The sequence below is a fragment of the Phasianus colchicus genome, chromosome 7 (assembly GCF_987193195.1).
Source record: "Phasianus colchicus chromosome 7, bPhaCol1.hap1.1, whole genome shotgun sequence".
NCBI lineage: Eukaryota > Metazoa > Chordata > Aves > Galliformes > Phasianidae > Phasianus > Phasianus colchicus.
This window is the reverse complement of record NC_143442.1, coordinates 14,740,865-14,755,727: the sequence shown is the minus strand read 5'-3', so window position 1 is coordinate 14,755,727 and position 14,863 is coordinate 14,740,865. Positions and strand designations below refer to the sequence as shown.

Below are 14,863 nucleotides of genomic sequence, written 5' to 3'. Positions count from 1 at the left end.
GAAGCCTTTATCTGATTTCCTAAGGGCAGAAAAATCCCTTTGATTTCATCCCGAAAAGGGGGGGCCCACCCCGACAGCAGGTGCGTGCCTGGCACACAGTGACTCGCCTTGTCACGTCCCCACTGCCATGTCAGACATGGGGTGAACTGTCTGTCCCCTGTGGGGGTATGGGGCTGATGACTCACCATTCAGAAAGGGAAACTGAGGCACAGTGATGCTGAGACCCACGCAGGGAGCCGTGGCACCATGCAACCACAGGCCACCTCCTCTGTACTGGGACCCAAAGGACCCCATCCTCTGGGGGACCGCCACCAAGAAGCAGCCCTCTTTGCCACAGCCAGCCCTTTGTCTCAGCCTTCCCTCGCCTCTCACAGCTCATCGTTCCTCCCCCCCCCTCTGGCTTTTGTGTTATTACAAATTATAAAACAATTTTTTCCTGCCGTCCTGCATTCTTCTGCCTCCTGCAAGAATTTTAATGTATTTATTTTTGCTATCAGGGGGAAAGCGCTGTGTTTCTCGGCCACCCCCCCACCCCCCCGCCCTGGACCCTCTTGGCCACTGATGGAAATTAATGATGGGAGGTGCTGGGGGGGACACAGCAGAGATGGGGAGCCCAGGTGCTCCCCCCCTGTTGGCTGTGGGTCCCCAAGCGGTGATGCCGTGGGCTGCAGAGGCACATGGGTGCTTCAGTGTCCAGCTGTAGGGTGTTGACATCAGGGCCCCCCATCCACAACCAGGGGGCCCATGGGGGGGAACGGAGGGCACTGGCCCTCCCTGCTGAGGAGAAAGTGTGGCCATTTCCAACCCAAACAGCGCGGCGCGCAGCAGCCGCATACTTTTCCCAGCATCCCTCCCCGCCTTCGCTCCCGAGGACATCGGTGATCAAACCCGGCCTGGCCCCATCTCCCACTCCTGCAGTGAGGTCATCGCGCTGTGTTTGTGACATCCCGGCATCCCCATGGCAGCGCCATGTGATGTCATCAGCCCGGGGTTGCGACCTCACGGCGGGAGGAGAATGATCTTATTAAAACAACAAGGTCCCCTTCTGCGGATGCGGAGTAATGGTGTGGAGGGGCAGGCAGGTGCTGGGGGGACACAGGGGCTGCATAGAGACAGAGCCCAGTCCACGCCTTCACATCTGTGCATACATACCCCTAAGAATACCTCAATGAGGGCATCTCATCTCCATGTGACAACATTTTGGGCACCCATGGGCACAGAGATTCTCACAGACTCCTGCTGTGGCCTTGGGAGGCCCCAGAGATCCTCACTGCTGGGTTTCAAGATGTTTCTGACCCTCCATTGCCAGCCTCAGGGATTCCTGCACCCCAAAAGTGTGAGAGCAGCTGGATGTCAGACAGAGGGGACAATGATGGATGGAATGATGGAGGGATGGAGGGATGAATGGAGGGATAGGTGGATAAAAGGATGGATGGATGGATTGAGGAAGGGAGGGATATATGGATGGATGGATGGATGGATGGATGGATGGATGGATGGATGGAAGGAAGGAAGGAAGGAAGGAAGGAAGGAAGGAAGGAAGGAAGGAAGGAAGGAAGGAAGGAAAGGATGGTGGGCTCAACACTCTTTAGAGAGCCCTGTGGCTCTGGATGCTGTTCTTTTTCCCAAGAGCCTCAGTTTCGTGCAACAGCACAAAACAGTTCTGTCTTGGGAGAGACAGGAACATCCATGTCCCAGAGGGAGAAAATTTGTCTTTCACTCTGAGCAACAACTTGAGGAGGGCCTGACCTTGTGCTGCTGAGCAGCCCACACTCAGTGCTAGCACAGCCTCTATTCTTCACACTCCATAGGGAAAAACCAAGCCTGGAGGGTCCAGCAGAGCCGAAAACACCTCTTCCCAGACAAACACAGTGCTGGGGCTGGTCCCGCTCCCCCAGCTCCCTGTGTGCCATTCTGCCCATCACAGAGGGCACAAGATGCTGCCCAACATCAGGCCAGCAAGGAAGCACATGGCTTGGGCAGGCTGGGAGCAGTGCCGCTGGGAGGGGATGTCCTTGGGCCCCTGCGGGCCGTAAACATGATGTCATGTGGCAGTGTACACAGCTCGCTCTGTGCACGGGTCCCCCAGTGGGCTTTACAAGTCCTGCGTAGGAGGAATCAACTATGGCCCACAGCCAAGGGAACTGCAGTCAGGAGATAAAATCAGGTTTGCTCTGGGCTGGAGCAAACAGCCTTTTGCAGCGGGAGTGAGGGACAGAGAGAGGCAGCTGGAGCAGGGAGCCCCTCATAGGGCCACTGGGAGCCGTGGGGAGCAGAGGTGATGGGGAACCAAGTCCCTCGCCCGACGCCGGTCCCAGGCTGGCGAGCTCGGATCCCTTCACGCCCACTTGACTTAGAATAACTCCGTAGGCACTTGAAGGCACTAATCAGCCTGGCCCACTTAAGAGCAGCCCAGGCTGCCTCCCGTCTCCCCGATAACAACCTGCCTGTGTGCCCGCTGCCGGCTCCAGCTCTGCTCCAGCCTCTGGCCCCACAGCCTTTGGGGCACGGAGGTCAATGAGGGTGCTGAGTTCTACACAGCTGGGCTATCCCAGTGGTTGGTGCAAAACTCAGCTCTAGAGCAGCTGACCCAGATCTGGGACATGTCCCCTTCTTTCTGGATATGCCATGTCCCCATTGCCAGCTGCACAGCCCCACTGACCCTGACACAGACTGTGACTCAGGCAGTGACAGTGTGGTGACACACAGCTGGCGTGTTGGCCATCTCCACATACAGACTATTGATGGTCCTGGGACCCTTTCTTTCAGCCTGGGCTTTCCTGGGGGTGACTCAGGGGATGCCCTCCCATGAGACATCCCCATCTGTGCGACTGTAAAGCGAGGTCAGCGGATGCAGCCCTGGGAAAAGCTTGCAGCCAATGGGTGATACTGCACGAGTCACGGAAAGAAGCTGCAGCCAGGACCCACCACGTTGCAAGCAGCACCCAGTGCACTGTGTCTGGTGGGTGGGGTAAGGGATGCTTGCAGGGGGACTGAGAAGGGCAGCGGTCCCACAGGTCCATCCCCACAGATTAACACCAGGTTGGCTCTCCTACCTCTGCCTTGCATGCCCCTTCCCAGAGCCCCTCCAGTGCAGTGACACTCACCTCACCTGCAGCCCCTACCCATCCAGCGAGCTGTCCCACAGCTGGAGCTGCCCCAGGACCCTCACAGCATCCTCCTGCTGAAGATGTGTCACAGCCCAGCCACTTCCTTTTGGAAGTCCCCACCGGGCAGCCTGACTCACCGCCCCTCTCCTTCCCGCACGGCCTCCCCCGCAGCCCTGGCAGCCATCCCCGTGGCCTCGGGCCTCCCGCTGCCACCGCTGCCCGCTGGTGACTCACAGTGCACCCCCGGGATGGGAGCGGGGCGAGAGGAGGAGCAGCGCTGGGTGCTGCCACCCGGGGGTATCACGGCTCGGGCTGCGGAGCGGGACCGGGTCCTGCAGCGGGGAACGGGGAACGGGGCTGAGCGCGGCGGTGGGAGATGCGGGAGCACAGCCTAGCGGCTGCCGGGGTCCTCTACACCCAGCCCCGGCGCTGGGATCTCCCCGCGGGATGGGATTGCTCAAGAGAAAAGGTGGGCGCTAAGTGCTCCCCAGCAAAGGGCAACGCATCCCCAGCAGAATTGGACAGACGGGGCCCTGGGGGGCTTCCTAGTAGTGAGATGGCTGGGAGCCGCCATCAGATGGCGGCAGGCGCTCACACTTGTGTGACCCGTCTTCCCGGTGCCGGCAGGCACGCAGCTCCCTGCTCGCAGCATCTCCAGTCCCTGAATGGAGCACATCAGAAGCCTGGAGCCCGGCCTGGGACATCCCCTGTTCCCGCAGCCAGGACGTGGTGGGACAGGGACATGGTCATCTATTGGGTTCCGAAGTGTCCGCCTGTCCTGGGGACAGAGTATCTCCCTCCAGGACATTGAACCAACCGCGTGATAAGGGTGGTTAATGATTAACCCCGGGATGTTCCAGCCAGAGGCACAGCAGCCTGGAGCAGGGCAGGTACCTGAGCACAGCAGTGGCCCATGGCCCTGGTGGCAGCGCCAGACCGGCCGTGTTCTGCAGTGTGGGCTTGTGGGTTGGGGCTTGTGCCGTGTTCCCTCATCACTGTAACAAACCAAAGCCACCTCCAGCAAGGTGCCCGAAGCCAAAATGGGCATGCTAGGCTCTCCCAGCTGACAGCCCCATCAGCTCCCCTGCGGTGTGGCTGTGCCCTCCCTGAGCTCCCAAACCCTACCCCAGGGAGGGAGGGATGGACGCTCGGGGCAATCTCAGCTTGACAACACCCCTGTCACTGTCCCTGTGTCCTGGAAACCTTCCCAAGGGACCCTCCGGGGTTCACAAGAGGTTCCAGGCTACTGCAAGAGATGCACTGCTGTGGGGGGAGCAATAGGGACAAGGATGGGCAGTGGCAAAGATGGGAAGAAAAATGGGGCAGAAATAGGAACAAAGAGAAATATGGTGATGGGAGCCAGGCGGGAACAGGGAACGATGGGTGAGATTGCCGTGTCTAGGACAAGGGCAAGGACAGGGCAGGCCAAGAGGGACAGCCATCCCAATCAGTGCACGGCACTCAGTGTTTCCCGCACGGCGCTCGGTGCGCAGCAGCCATCACGTAGTGCCCGTTGCCTGAAGCACGAGGCACACACCGCACCCGGTACCCTCTGTGCATCTCCCGGTACCCGGCACTCGGTTCGCGTTGCCGCTTCCCAGCTCCGGTGCCGCCCCCTCACCGCCCCCCGCACCGCCCCCGGTGCCGCCTCCCGCACCGCTCCGCACCGCCCCGTCCCGTGCGCTGCCGACGGAGCATGGCGGGCCCGAGCGGCGGGGCTCGGCGGCTGCTGCTGCCCCTACGCCTCCACCCGCCGCCGCCGATCAGCCCGGGGCCGCCGCACAGGACCGGCAGTTCGGCGGCGGCGGCGGCGGGGCCGGCGCGGCTGAAAGGACCGGCGGAGCTGCCGGGGCCGGGGCTGCTCAGGACTTTCGTCTGGCTCTTCCTGCGCGGCTACCTGCTGCACACGCACCGCCTCCAGGTGCCCGGGGGGTCCCGGGGGGTGTGGAGACGAAGGGATTCTCTGGTGGCGCGGGGGGGAGTGATGCTGCGGCAGAGGTGTGCTGGGGACCGGCTGGGGTGAGCGCTGAGTGACTGTGGGGTGATGGCGGTGGGCAGCGTTGAGGGACGGAGCACCCCGCTGCCCCTGGGGTGATGCACAGAGAGGGGCACCGAAGGGTTCTTCCAGCTGCCCCCAGTCCCTGACCTGGGCACGGCAACCTTCTCCGATGGTCTGGGGGCTGTGTGCAGAGTCCTGGCACCCCAAACCAGAAACACTGGTGTTACATGTGGGGCAAGTGGTGCCTGGGAAGGCAGAATAGAAACAGGCAGAGGTGTTTGTTTTCTTCTCCAAACATTTCCTCATACATCAGATGAAGCAAGCCATGGGCTTGGCTGGCCATGAGCCAGGAGGCATCCATCCTCCAGCGGCTGGGAGCTCCGACCTGCCACGTCTGGGAGCTGAGTGCAGGATGGGAACAGGCGGAGCGCAGGATGGACCCTCCCTACACCACGAAGCGGCTGGCACTGCTGTTGGGGAAGGGACTGTCACAGGGCAGCAGAGGTCAGGGAGTGGGCACAGGTCCCTGCTGCTCCACAGGGCTCCGAGCAAGGCCCGGCTTCGCAGACAGCTTCGGAGGTGCCTTCCTTGGATCCCAGCAGCTTCTCCCAGCCCTGCTGCACAGGGCCTGCGTTGTGTTGGGTTGTGGTTGTGAGCACCCGATGGCAGAGAGGCTTTGACCCTAACCCACAGCCTGGGTGACCCTAACTCTGAGGCCCCTCTTCCTAGGGTGCTGCCTGCAACACTGGGGTGGCTGTCCCTCCCCCTCCTGCTGTCACCATGCACGAGGAATGTCTGTCTCCTGGCGGTGACGAATCCAGATGAATCTGGGCTCAGACTGCGACGCAGTCACCAAGGGAGATTGTACCACGTGCATCCCAGCAGCCAGGGGGAATGGGGACTGGGGCTTCCCTGTAGGGTGCTCACAGTTTCCCAGGCTCAGCCCAGCTCCAGAGGGGCCTCTTGGTGCCCAGCAAGGTGTCACATACCCCCTGGAAATGTCCCTGTGGATGGCAAGGGGGTGCTCAGCTGACCCCAGAGTGCCTGGGGTAGTAGTGCTCTGAGAGGACCATGGCTTTGGTAGGTGTGGGGTTAGGGTTAGATTTAGGGTATGAGCACAGACGAACTTTGAGCTCAGAGAAGGACCCCTCAGTGCTGGTGGATGTTCCCTCGATGGTACGTCCCCAAGGCCTTGTGTGGCCCCAGTGCTGTGCCCAGCGCTGATCATTAACCACCCTTATCGGCAGTGGGTTCAAGGGCTGTCCTTGGGTTTAACAGAGTGTGGATTGGGTGATTCTGTGGATCTGCTGACAGCCACCGCAATGGGCCTGCATCTTCCTGCCATGTGCATGGCAGTTGTCCCCTGCTATCCTCTCTGGGTCTTGCCAAGGCTCTCTACGCATCCTGGGATGGATGATGGATGCACCACTCTGTGCCATGCACCAGTCTGTGCTCAGTGCTGAGTGCTGCCCCCTGCCCTGATGTACCACTCACCCTTACCTTGTCCTGTGTATCCATTGCAGCTGATGTCCCGGCGCATCTATGGACCCATCTGGAAGTCAACCTTTGGACACTACCAGAACATCAACATCGGGAGCCCGGTGGTGCTGGAGCAGCTGCTGCGGCAGGAGGGCAAGTACCCGATGCGGAGCGACATGGCCCTATGGAAGGAGCACCGGGACACACGACACCTGCCCTATGGACCCTTCACTGAGTGAGTCTGGCCCCACAGTGATGTGGGGATGTGGATAGGAGCTCCCTTTGCTCCTTCTACCCCGAGCAGAGGGGCACGGCCACGGAGGGTGGACAGATTGCCAGAGATCGGGGTGGCGTGGTACAGGACGCTCCCATGGATTGGGGATGCAACACTGGGGTCCCATCCCCATGCAGGGAAGGGGAGCGCTGGTACCGCCTGCGGCAGGTCCTCAACAAGCGGCTGCTGAAGCCCTCGGAGGCGGTGCTGTACGCGGATGCCATCGGCGAGGTGGTGTCTGACCTGATGGTGCGGCTGCGGGACGAGCGGAGCCGCAGCCCCTCAGGGGTGCTGGTGGGAGATGTGGCCAACCTGCTGTACCGCTTCGCCCTGGAAGGTAGGGGGTCCTCAGCCCCACTCTGCTCCCCCCATCCCCACGGGGCTCTGGATGCTGCCTGTCCCCCGCAGGGATCTCCTATATCCTTTTCGAGACCCGCATTGGGTGCCTGAAGCAGCAGGTCCCCGCTGAGACCCAGCACTTCATCGACTCCATCAACCTCATGTTCAAGAACTCTATCTTTGCCACTGTCCTGCCCCGCTGGAGCCGCAAGGTGCTGCCCTTCTGGGACCGCTACCTGGACAGCTGGGACACCATTTTTGCCTTTGGTGAGCCATGGAGATGGGATTGGATCCCTGTGATCATGAATGGGGAGCAGTGATTTTGGCCACCTGGGGTTCACCACCCGCTATGTCAGCATCGGGTGTCCATCCTTGCAGGCAAGAGGCTGATCGATCGGAAGATGAAGGAGCTGGAGGGGCACGTGGAGAAGGGCAAGGAGGTGTCTCAGGGCTACCTGAGCTACCTGCTGGCCAGCGGCCACCTCAGCCTGGACGAGGTGTATGGCAGTGTGGCCGAGCTGCTGCTGGCCGGCGTGGACACGGTGAGGGCCACCAGGGTGTCCCAAGAAATCTCAGTGCTAGGGGCACGGGCAGGGAAGTAGTCAGTGGAGACCCCATGACCCCCTCTGCCACCTGTTTGCTCCACGCCTCACTTTCCCCATTCTCAGTGCTTCTCACCCATTTTCCCTCTGCACCCCCAGACCTCCAACACGTTATGCTGGGCCCTCTACCACCTCTCCCGGGACTTGGGCATCCAGGAGACCCTGTATCAGGAGCTGAAAGCCGTCGTGCCCCCAGACCGGTTTCCTGGTGCTGAGGATATCCCCAAGATGCCAATGCTCCGGGCTGTTATCAAGGAGACACTGAGGTATAGCCCCTTGTTACCTCTTGGGTTGGGATGAGTAGTTGGATTGTGGATTGGCACAGCCTGTTCCTCCACATGAGGGTATGTGCTTAGCAGGGGACCCAGGGAGTGGGACATAGGAGCATTGGCTGGGGTGCAGAGCTGGCTTACAGCCCCTTGGGGCCGCATTCAGCCGCCCATTTCCTCCCTGGAAAGGGAGATGGAGCCGCTGAGCAACAAGAGATATTCCCCCTGATTCCTGCCTTGGGCTTGGCTGGGTCCATCTCCCACAGCACCTTTCCCCCTGTCCTGGCTCAGGGTGTACCCCGTGGTGCCCACCAACGCCAGGGTCTTCTACGAGAAGGACATCATCATTGGAGACTACCTCTTCCCCAAGAACGTGAGTGGGGGCTGTGCTGGGGGTACCCCACTGCATCCAAGGACATTAACCCCTTCTCACCCCACAGACCCTCTTTGTCCTGGCGCACTATGCCATGTCCCACGATGAGACCTACTTTCCCGAGCCGGAGCGCTTCCTGCCCCAGCGCTGGCTCCGGGGACACGGTTCCCCCCACCACCCCTTCAGCTCCATCCCTTTTGGCTACGGGGTCCGTGCCTGCGTTGGTCGCCGCATCGCTGAGCTGGAGATGCACCTGGCCCTCGCCAGGGTGAGTGGGGTCTCCCATCCTGGGAAGCTCACCATGAGCTATACTGGATGGTCTGGGGTGGTCCCGAGGCACTGCTGCCCTTCTGTCTGCCCCAACAGATCATCCAAGCCTTTGAGGTGCGGCCGGACCCCCGCGGCGTGGAGGTGACGTCTGTGTCCCGCATCGTCCTGGTGGCTGACAAACCCATCAACCTGGAGTTCATCGCTCGCCCAGGGGCCCCCTGAGCTCAGGGCATCGTTGTGCCTTTCACATGCCACCGGGAGTGCCCCCATCCGCCCCATGCCCAGGAACCAGGGGGCACAGGGAGGGGTTTGCAGCCATTGGGTGGGTGTTCTTCGTCCTGTGATTGTGTTGCTGCGTGTGGAGCTGTGCCTGGGGTCCTGCCTGAATAACTGACCTTGGCCCCAGCCCCTTCTCCGTGCTTCAGTTTCCCCTCTCCTTGCAGTGCAGGGCTGAGCTGCCAGCAGGGTTTGGGGTTGAGTGGTGGGGTTTTAGGGTTTGTGTGCAGTCCCAAGGGATGGAGCCAGGTGACCCTACAGGGATGGGTGCTGGCACCGTGTCTCCTGGCAGCACCAGGACTACAGAGCACAGGGGATCTTCTGCTGTCAACTGTCCTTCCCCAGAAATGTGGTTATGGGGGCGTGGGCAAAGTAGTGGGGGAAGGATGGGCTCAAGGATCATCTCAGCACCAGTGAAGCCATTGAGCTGCACACCCCAGAGTGAGCCAACATCCCCATCCCTCTGGCTGTGCTGATGTGGGCACCCCATCCCCAGCCCTATCCCAAAGAGCTGCCAGGCTGCGTGCCCAGAAAGGCTACAACGCGGTGCCTAGGGCAGGCTGCTTTATTCCAGCAAGGCTGAAGAGACTGGTAAATAAATAAATATCCCCCCACCCCCCTATCAGTGTACAGGGTCCCCTTGCGAACACCTCTACCAGGGTGCTCCAGCCCTGGAGACCCTACAAAAAACAAGCCTGTGCGTGCAGCTGAGCCATGCGCTCCTCCCAGGCACCCGGCACAACCAGTGGGACCTGAAGCACTGGGGTCTCGCAGCAGGAGGGGACAGCAGTCGCTGGGAGGGGGGGGATGTTGCAGGTCCCACAGGGCCATGCAGGTGTCCCTGCGTCCAGCTGCACAGCTCCTGGTAGCACAGTGCCTACTGAGCATCCCTGTGTGCTCACAGTCTGGAGGCACCCTTGGACCCTTTTTCCCCCGCTCTGTTCCTCCCCAAGCTTGGCAGGAGTTGGCCCCAGGCTCAGAGTGAATCCCAGGGCCAGGGCAGGTGGGCAGCCCCCCCCATGGAGAGCCCCTGGGCCCCAAGCCTCCTTCCATGGCCCTGCGGTACTCAAGCAAGAGGCCCTGTGTTGGATGAGCCTGTGGCACTTCCCTGGTGTCCTCAGAGCGAGTGTCGGTCAATGCCTGCAGGGCGAGAGAGTGTGCAAGGCCATAACCCCCCTGTGGGCATGACACCAGGTTGGGCACCCTGCAGCATAGCACTGCGTCCTGCCCTGCAGCCACAGGACACAGAGCACAAGGACAACCTTCATCCCGGACTTGTGTGCAAGCACTGGCGAAGGAGATGGGGTTGGTCTGGAGGGGGATATACTGCTGGTCTCCCCCTGACACTGCTACCCACGTGGCCACTGTGCAGGTCCCATGCCTGCTTAAGGTAACAGGGCTGCATTATGTACGGGGCACTGCTGGGGACCAGGTGGGCATGAAGACCAGGAGGCAATGCCAAAAGGATGGATTTTGTCTTGGGCTACATCATGTCCCCAAACCATCACCCAGCCCAAAGAAGTGTGCAACCTGCATCCCACCTAGAGACCCTGGGACAACCATCACCTTGGTCCCGCTGTGACCACCTGGGCACCCCCAGTGCCCCCAGACCCCCCTCCCTGGCCAGCTCTGCAGTGGCAGAGGGGCAGCGCCTACCTGAAGTGGAGAGAAATGGAGGGTGCGAATGGAGAAAGATGGAGCGTCGCGGGCTAAGAGTTAAGAGCATCGATACCTGCGGGAGTGAGCACCAGGGCCTGGAGGATGTCAGAGAGGGAGACGATGCCCCGCGGGTACCGGTTCTCATCCACCAGAACCAGACGATGGACCTGTGGGTGCACAGTATCACAGGTGGGCAGCGAGCAAGGAATGGCATGGGTGAATGGAAGGGATGTGCTCCCGCCACTCACCTGCTCCTCGGCGATGCGGTCGATGATGTCCTCCATGGTTTCATGGGGGTAGCAGGTGAGGACGCCCTCCAGGCACACGGTGCGCTGCCGCAGTGCCTCCCGCACACTGATGTCCAGGTTGTTGTAGGTCTTCTGGGCTGCCAGGTGCTGGGAGGAATGATGATGCTCAGAATGTGCATCCACTGCCACCACGGCCGTGCCAACATGCTCAATACTCACAATGACATCAAACCTGGAGTAGAGCCCAACTACTTGACCTGTAGGGAGATAGAAGAGGGGGTGAGGAGGGGATGGCAAGAGGGGATGTGGGGGTGCGCATAGGGTAGGAGCTATAGGATACCTGCAGCATTAACAACGGGCAGCGCAGAGACACGGCGGTCCACAAAGATCTCCAGAGCAGCATACACAGGAGCATTCTCAGGTACGACAGCCACGTCACGGAAGGTGCCGACACACAGCTCCTGCACTGTTTTCTTTAGGAAACGCGGCTTGGGGATGGTGGAGCCCTGAAGCAGGCAGTGCACGTGAGCACACATTGTGCACATACCCTACCCTGCGGTGACAGACTGCCCCATCCTGTTCCACCTTGTACTCACGAAGATGTGGAGGAACTTGAGGATGCGTTTGTGGGTGAGGATGTGCAGCACGTTGCCTGAGATGGGCTCAATGACAGGCAGGCGATGGATCTTGTGCTTGATCAAGGAGTAGACGGCGTCGAAGAGGCTGCAGGTGGGGGGATGTGGCTGTGCCCAGAGGCCCCCCAGTGCCCTGAGTTGGTGCCCACCCTCGGGTGGGGGTCTTGCCAGATCTCCCCCCTGGGCAGGAGCTCACCTATCACTTGGGGAGATGTAGACCAGTGGCTTGAAGGAGCCCTGCAAGTACACCTCTGCAAAGGGAGACAGCTGCAAGTCGTGTCCCACAGTCCTAAAGCCACCCCCACATTGAACATGACAGACGTCCCCAGCCCAGACACTCCCCGTCACCTCCAGCTTCTACCTCTCCACGTCTCAATCTTGTGCTCCTCCACCTCGTAGATCTGGACCTGAGGGCAGGGAGATGCCCTACTCAGGGTGGCATGGCTAAGGGCTGCCTCATTCGCCCACATCCCTCCCATCACCCTGGGTGCAGGATCATGCCCATCACAGTCTGGGGCACTCACCAGAGGCGAGCGGTAGTAGCGGTGCAGGATGTTGATGAAGTCAGTGATGGTGAGCATCCCTGCAGAGACATGGGGCTGCCCACTCTGCCCACATCCCATAGCAGTCCCTGTGCTGCCCTGGCTGCCCTGGAACTTACCCACAAAGCTCTGCATCTTGCTGTCCCACAGTGGGGCTGCCCGCACCCCGTTGGCCACCAGTGCTACAAAAGCCTTCTTGATCTGCCAGCAGAGAAGGGCAGGGTCAGGACACTGAGGACTGCCCAGTCTGTCCCCAGAGATCCTCGTGGCCTCACCTCCAGTGTGGTGTCGAAGACAACAAGCTTGCAGCTGGTGGGGACGGCATCATAGCAGCAGTGACTTCTCATGAAGTGCATGTAGACCTCAGCATCAGGGCTCTGGAAATTGTTGTCAGGTTCCAGCCCCAGGATCTCATTGCCCAGAGTGAAAGTGATGGGCCCGGAGCCCTTCTGCTTTTCCTCCTCTTCCTCTTCCCCCCTGGGTTGTAGTGCCTCTGGGAATCCTGTGGGCACACCTACCCCAGCAATGAGCTGAGCTGCTGGGTCTCAGTGCAGCAGAGCCCTCATACCCCACTCTGCAGGGACAGAGGCAGTGCAGAGCACAGCAGCTGTTCAGCCTGGAAGGAGTTGAGTGGGGTGACATGGGCTTCCCAAGCAGGCCAAGGGCTTATGCACTCATTGCATGAGTGAGCCAGCCCCACCTACTATCCATATATACGCTGCTTGTCCCCCTGCCTGCTACCCACCTTCCTCCATGGGGCGGGCAGCAGCATCCAGCAGCACCATCTGCAGGGGCATGCAGAGACAGGTGGGTCAGCAGCAGCTACCCACCTTGCCCCCACTTCACCCCAACCCAGGCTGCAGCCCCCAGAGAGCTCCCTGCCAGTATAGGCCCCATTGGGACAGAGCTTGTCTACTCCTGGAGGATCCCATGTGCAGGGCATGGGATACCAGAACACACAGTGCTCCCTTCACTGTCTGAGCTGAGGCAACCCCGTGCCCTTCCTCTCCCTCCCCTGGTCCCCAAGGTGTAAATCCCACTCCAGCTTCCTCTGATGCTGAGAGTCCTGCCAGCCCCACCTGCCACACGGGTCTAGGTATGCCCAGCCTCACGATGAAAGATCTTACTATAACAAAGGGGCAGCCTAGGCAGGAGGGGGGGACAATCAGAACCAGCCGGTTGGCCCTGTGCCCCCGTCAGCCCCCAGGAGACCCTACCATAACAAAGCAGCACAGACCATGGGCAGAGCTGGCAGCAGAGCCAATGTTTACATGCCACCCTACAACAACAAAGCCACACTGATTGCTCTCTAAGGAGGCCAGAGCTACCCTGGCAGGGAGGTGACCTTACACAAATGCCCCCCACCCCAATCATTCCCCAGCAGCTGGGGACAGTGGGGGAAGGCAGGCAGGCTTGTCATGCTGTGCCGTGCGTCTTTGTCCCCACCAATCCAGCCATAGAAGAGGTGCCACCAACCCCCCACCCGGCATAGCTGGTCCCAAGTGGGGGCTACCAAGCCTGGCCCCCCACCCGTTCTGAGGGTACCTGGGGAGCGGCAGGGCTGGAGAGTTGCTCCATGCTGACTGCAGGGCAGCGCTGCTATTCTGGGCCCGCGGCTGGCTGGGGCCTGGCAGATAGGGTGTCACTCAGCAATGCCAGCCATGCCCCCTCCAACGGGGGGGAGGGGGGGGGCACTGCCACCAGGCAGCACTCTTAGTGTCACTCCTTCATCTCAGCCTGCAGCACCTGCTGCACCTGAGGACACAGGGGATGGATGGATAGCCAGAGGAGGAAAAGCTATCCCCAGCCCACCAACCTTTTTTATCCAGAGCACGACTCACCACCACCAGGATGTGGCTGCTGCAGCAGGAGCAGGGGTACAGCACCACACGTACCGCAGGATGTTGGATAGGTGGCCCCAATGGCAGCCAGCACAGTGTGGGACACAGGGACAGCTTGGCTGGGCACTCTGTCCCCATGCCATGGCCCATCCTGGGGTCCTGCTGCCATCCAACCTATTCCCAGCCCCCAGATCTCAAGTCCCCAGCCCCAAAACCTCTTCCTTTACCCCACTGGTCTACCCCCTCCCACTCCATGCTTGCTCCCAGCTCCCAGCTCCACTTCTATTTCAGGAAGGTTCAAATATCGCCTGGCCCACTGCCGGGCCAGACCCAGAGCAGCCGTGGGCGAGCGGACCCATGGCCGGCCATAGGGACAGGGTGGCTCCAGCTCACCCTAGGAGACAGCTGGACCCTGGTCAAAGAAGGGAGCAGGGCTGTAGGCCCCCACATAGGTGCCAGGCAGATGGTTTTAAATCACAGCCGACAGCTTCCCAAAATACCCATGGGATGCAGGGGCGGCCACAAGCACCCCCATGCACGTTGTATGGGTTGCGAGGAGCAGAGAGAACTACACTGAGAGCTATAGCAAAGGCATTACCCAAAGGCAGGGAGAAAAAGAGGAGGTATGAGGGCTGGGCACGAGCCAGCGGTGTTGGGGTGACACAAGGGTTCCCCCAGGCTGCCTCACTACCGTGTGATACTGGCCTGCAGATGTAAGTGTCCAGCCCCAAGCGGGGCAGCCTGACTCCAGCCTGGCCATGACGGCGGTGCTGGCAGCAGGCATCTCCACTTTCGGTGGCTATTTTCAGGTGCTGGAGAGAAGCCGAGGAGCGATGAGATTGTCACCAAGGAGACCAGAAAACAGGGCCTGCTGCGGGCATGGGGGGCTGCAGGGAAAGCAGAGGGAAGGGCTTTCTGCAAGCCTCAGCCACAGGGCACTCCAGCCA

General features: G+C 60.7%; 2 protein-coding genes across 5 annotated transcripts; one reads left to right on the top strand and one right to left on the bottom strand.

Annotated features, from left to right (window-relative positions):
• The first annotated feature begins 4,791 nt into the window (after positions 1-4,791).
• On the top strand, positions 4,792-9,596 carry CYP27A1 (cytochrome P450 family 27 subfamily A member 1). The gene is made up of 9 exons (XM_031590515.2): positions 4,792-5,031; positions 6,633-6,823; positions 7,000-7,199; positions 7,271-7,468; positions 7,580-7,743; positions 7,903-8,069; positions 8,364-8,445; positions 8,513-8,713; positions 8,812-9,596. Exons 1-9 carry the CDS (start codon positions 4,807-4,809, stop codon positions 8,935-8,937), a joined length of 1,554 nt encoding a protein of 517 aa, XP_031446375.1. The 5' UTR covers positions 4,792-4,806; the 3' UTR covers positions 8,938-9,596.
• PRKAG3 (protein kinase AMP-activated non-catalytic subunit gamma 3) lies at positions 9,538-13,792 on the bottom strand. 4 transcript variants are annotated; one of them, XM_090143804.1, is made up of 13 exons: positions 13,621-13,792; positions 12,821-12,860; positions 12,351-12,589; positions 12,195-12,276; positions 12,058-12,116; positions 11,895-11,940; positions 11,730-11,784; positions 11,495-11,621; positions 11,239-11,404; positions 11,118-11,155; positions 10,899-11,045; positions 10,648-10,817; positions 9,538-10,131 (listed from the first exon to the last, which is right to left on the bottom strand). In XM_090143804.1, the coding sequence occupies exons 1-12, from the start codon at positions 13,651-13,653 to the stop codon at positions 10,701-10,703; spliced, it is 1,149 nt and encodes a 382-aa protein (XP_089999930.1). In that variant the 5' UTR covers positions 13,654-13,792; the 3' UTR covers positions 9,538-10,131; positions 10,648-10,700. The 4 variants fall into 4 exon arrangements, with proteins under 4 accessions (XP_089999930.1, XP_089999931.1, XP_089999928.1 ...); XM_090143805.1 differs by having other exon boundaries at positions 12,351-12,577; XM_090143802.1 differs by having other exon boundaries at positions 12,058-12,276.
• Positions 13,793-14,863: the final 1,071 nt, after the last annotated feature.

What these genes read in the sequence shown, in the direction of transcription:
- CYP27A1 (XM_031590515.2), top strand. Translation starts at nt 4,807, where the DNA reads ATGGCGGGCCCGAGCGGCGGGGCTCGGCGGCTGCTGCTGCCCCTACGC. An exon ending in GTACCGCTTCGCCCTGGAAG is followed by an intron (nt 7,200 to 7,270) that starts GTAGGGGGTCCT and finishes TGTCCCCCGCAG; the next exon opens with GGATCTCCTATATCCTTTTC. An exon ending in TGCACCTGGCCCTCGCCAGG is followed by an intron (nt 8,714 to 8,811) that starts GTGAGTGGGGTC and finishes CTGCCCCAACAG; the next exon opens with ATCATCCAAGCCTTTGAGGT.
- PRKAG3 (XM_090143802.1), bottom strand. Translation starts at nt 13,653, where the DNA reads ATGGAGCAACTCTCCAGCCCTGCCGCTCCCCAG. An exon ending in GCTACTACCGCTCGCCTCTG is followed by an intron (nt 11,941 to 12,057) that starts GTGAGTGCCCCA and finishes CCCTGCCCTCAG; the next exon opens with GTCCAGATCTACGAGGTGGA. An exon ending in GCCCGTTGTTAATGCTGCAG is followed by an intron (nt 11,156 to 11,238) that starts GTATCCTATAGC and finishes ATCTCCCTACAG; the next exon opens with GTCAAGTAGTTGGGCTCTAC.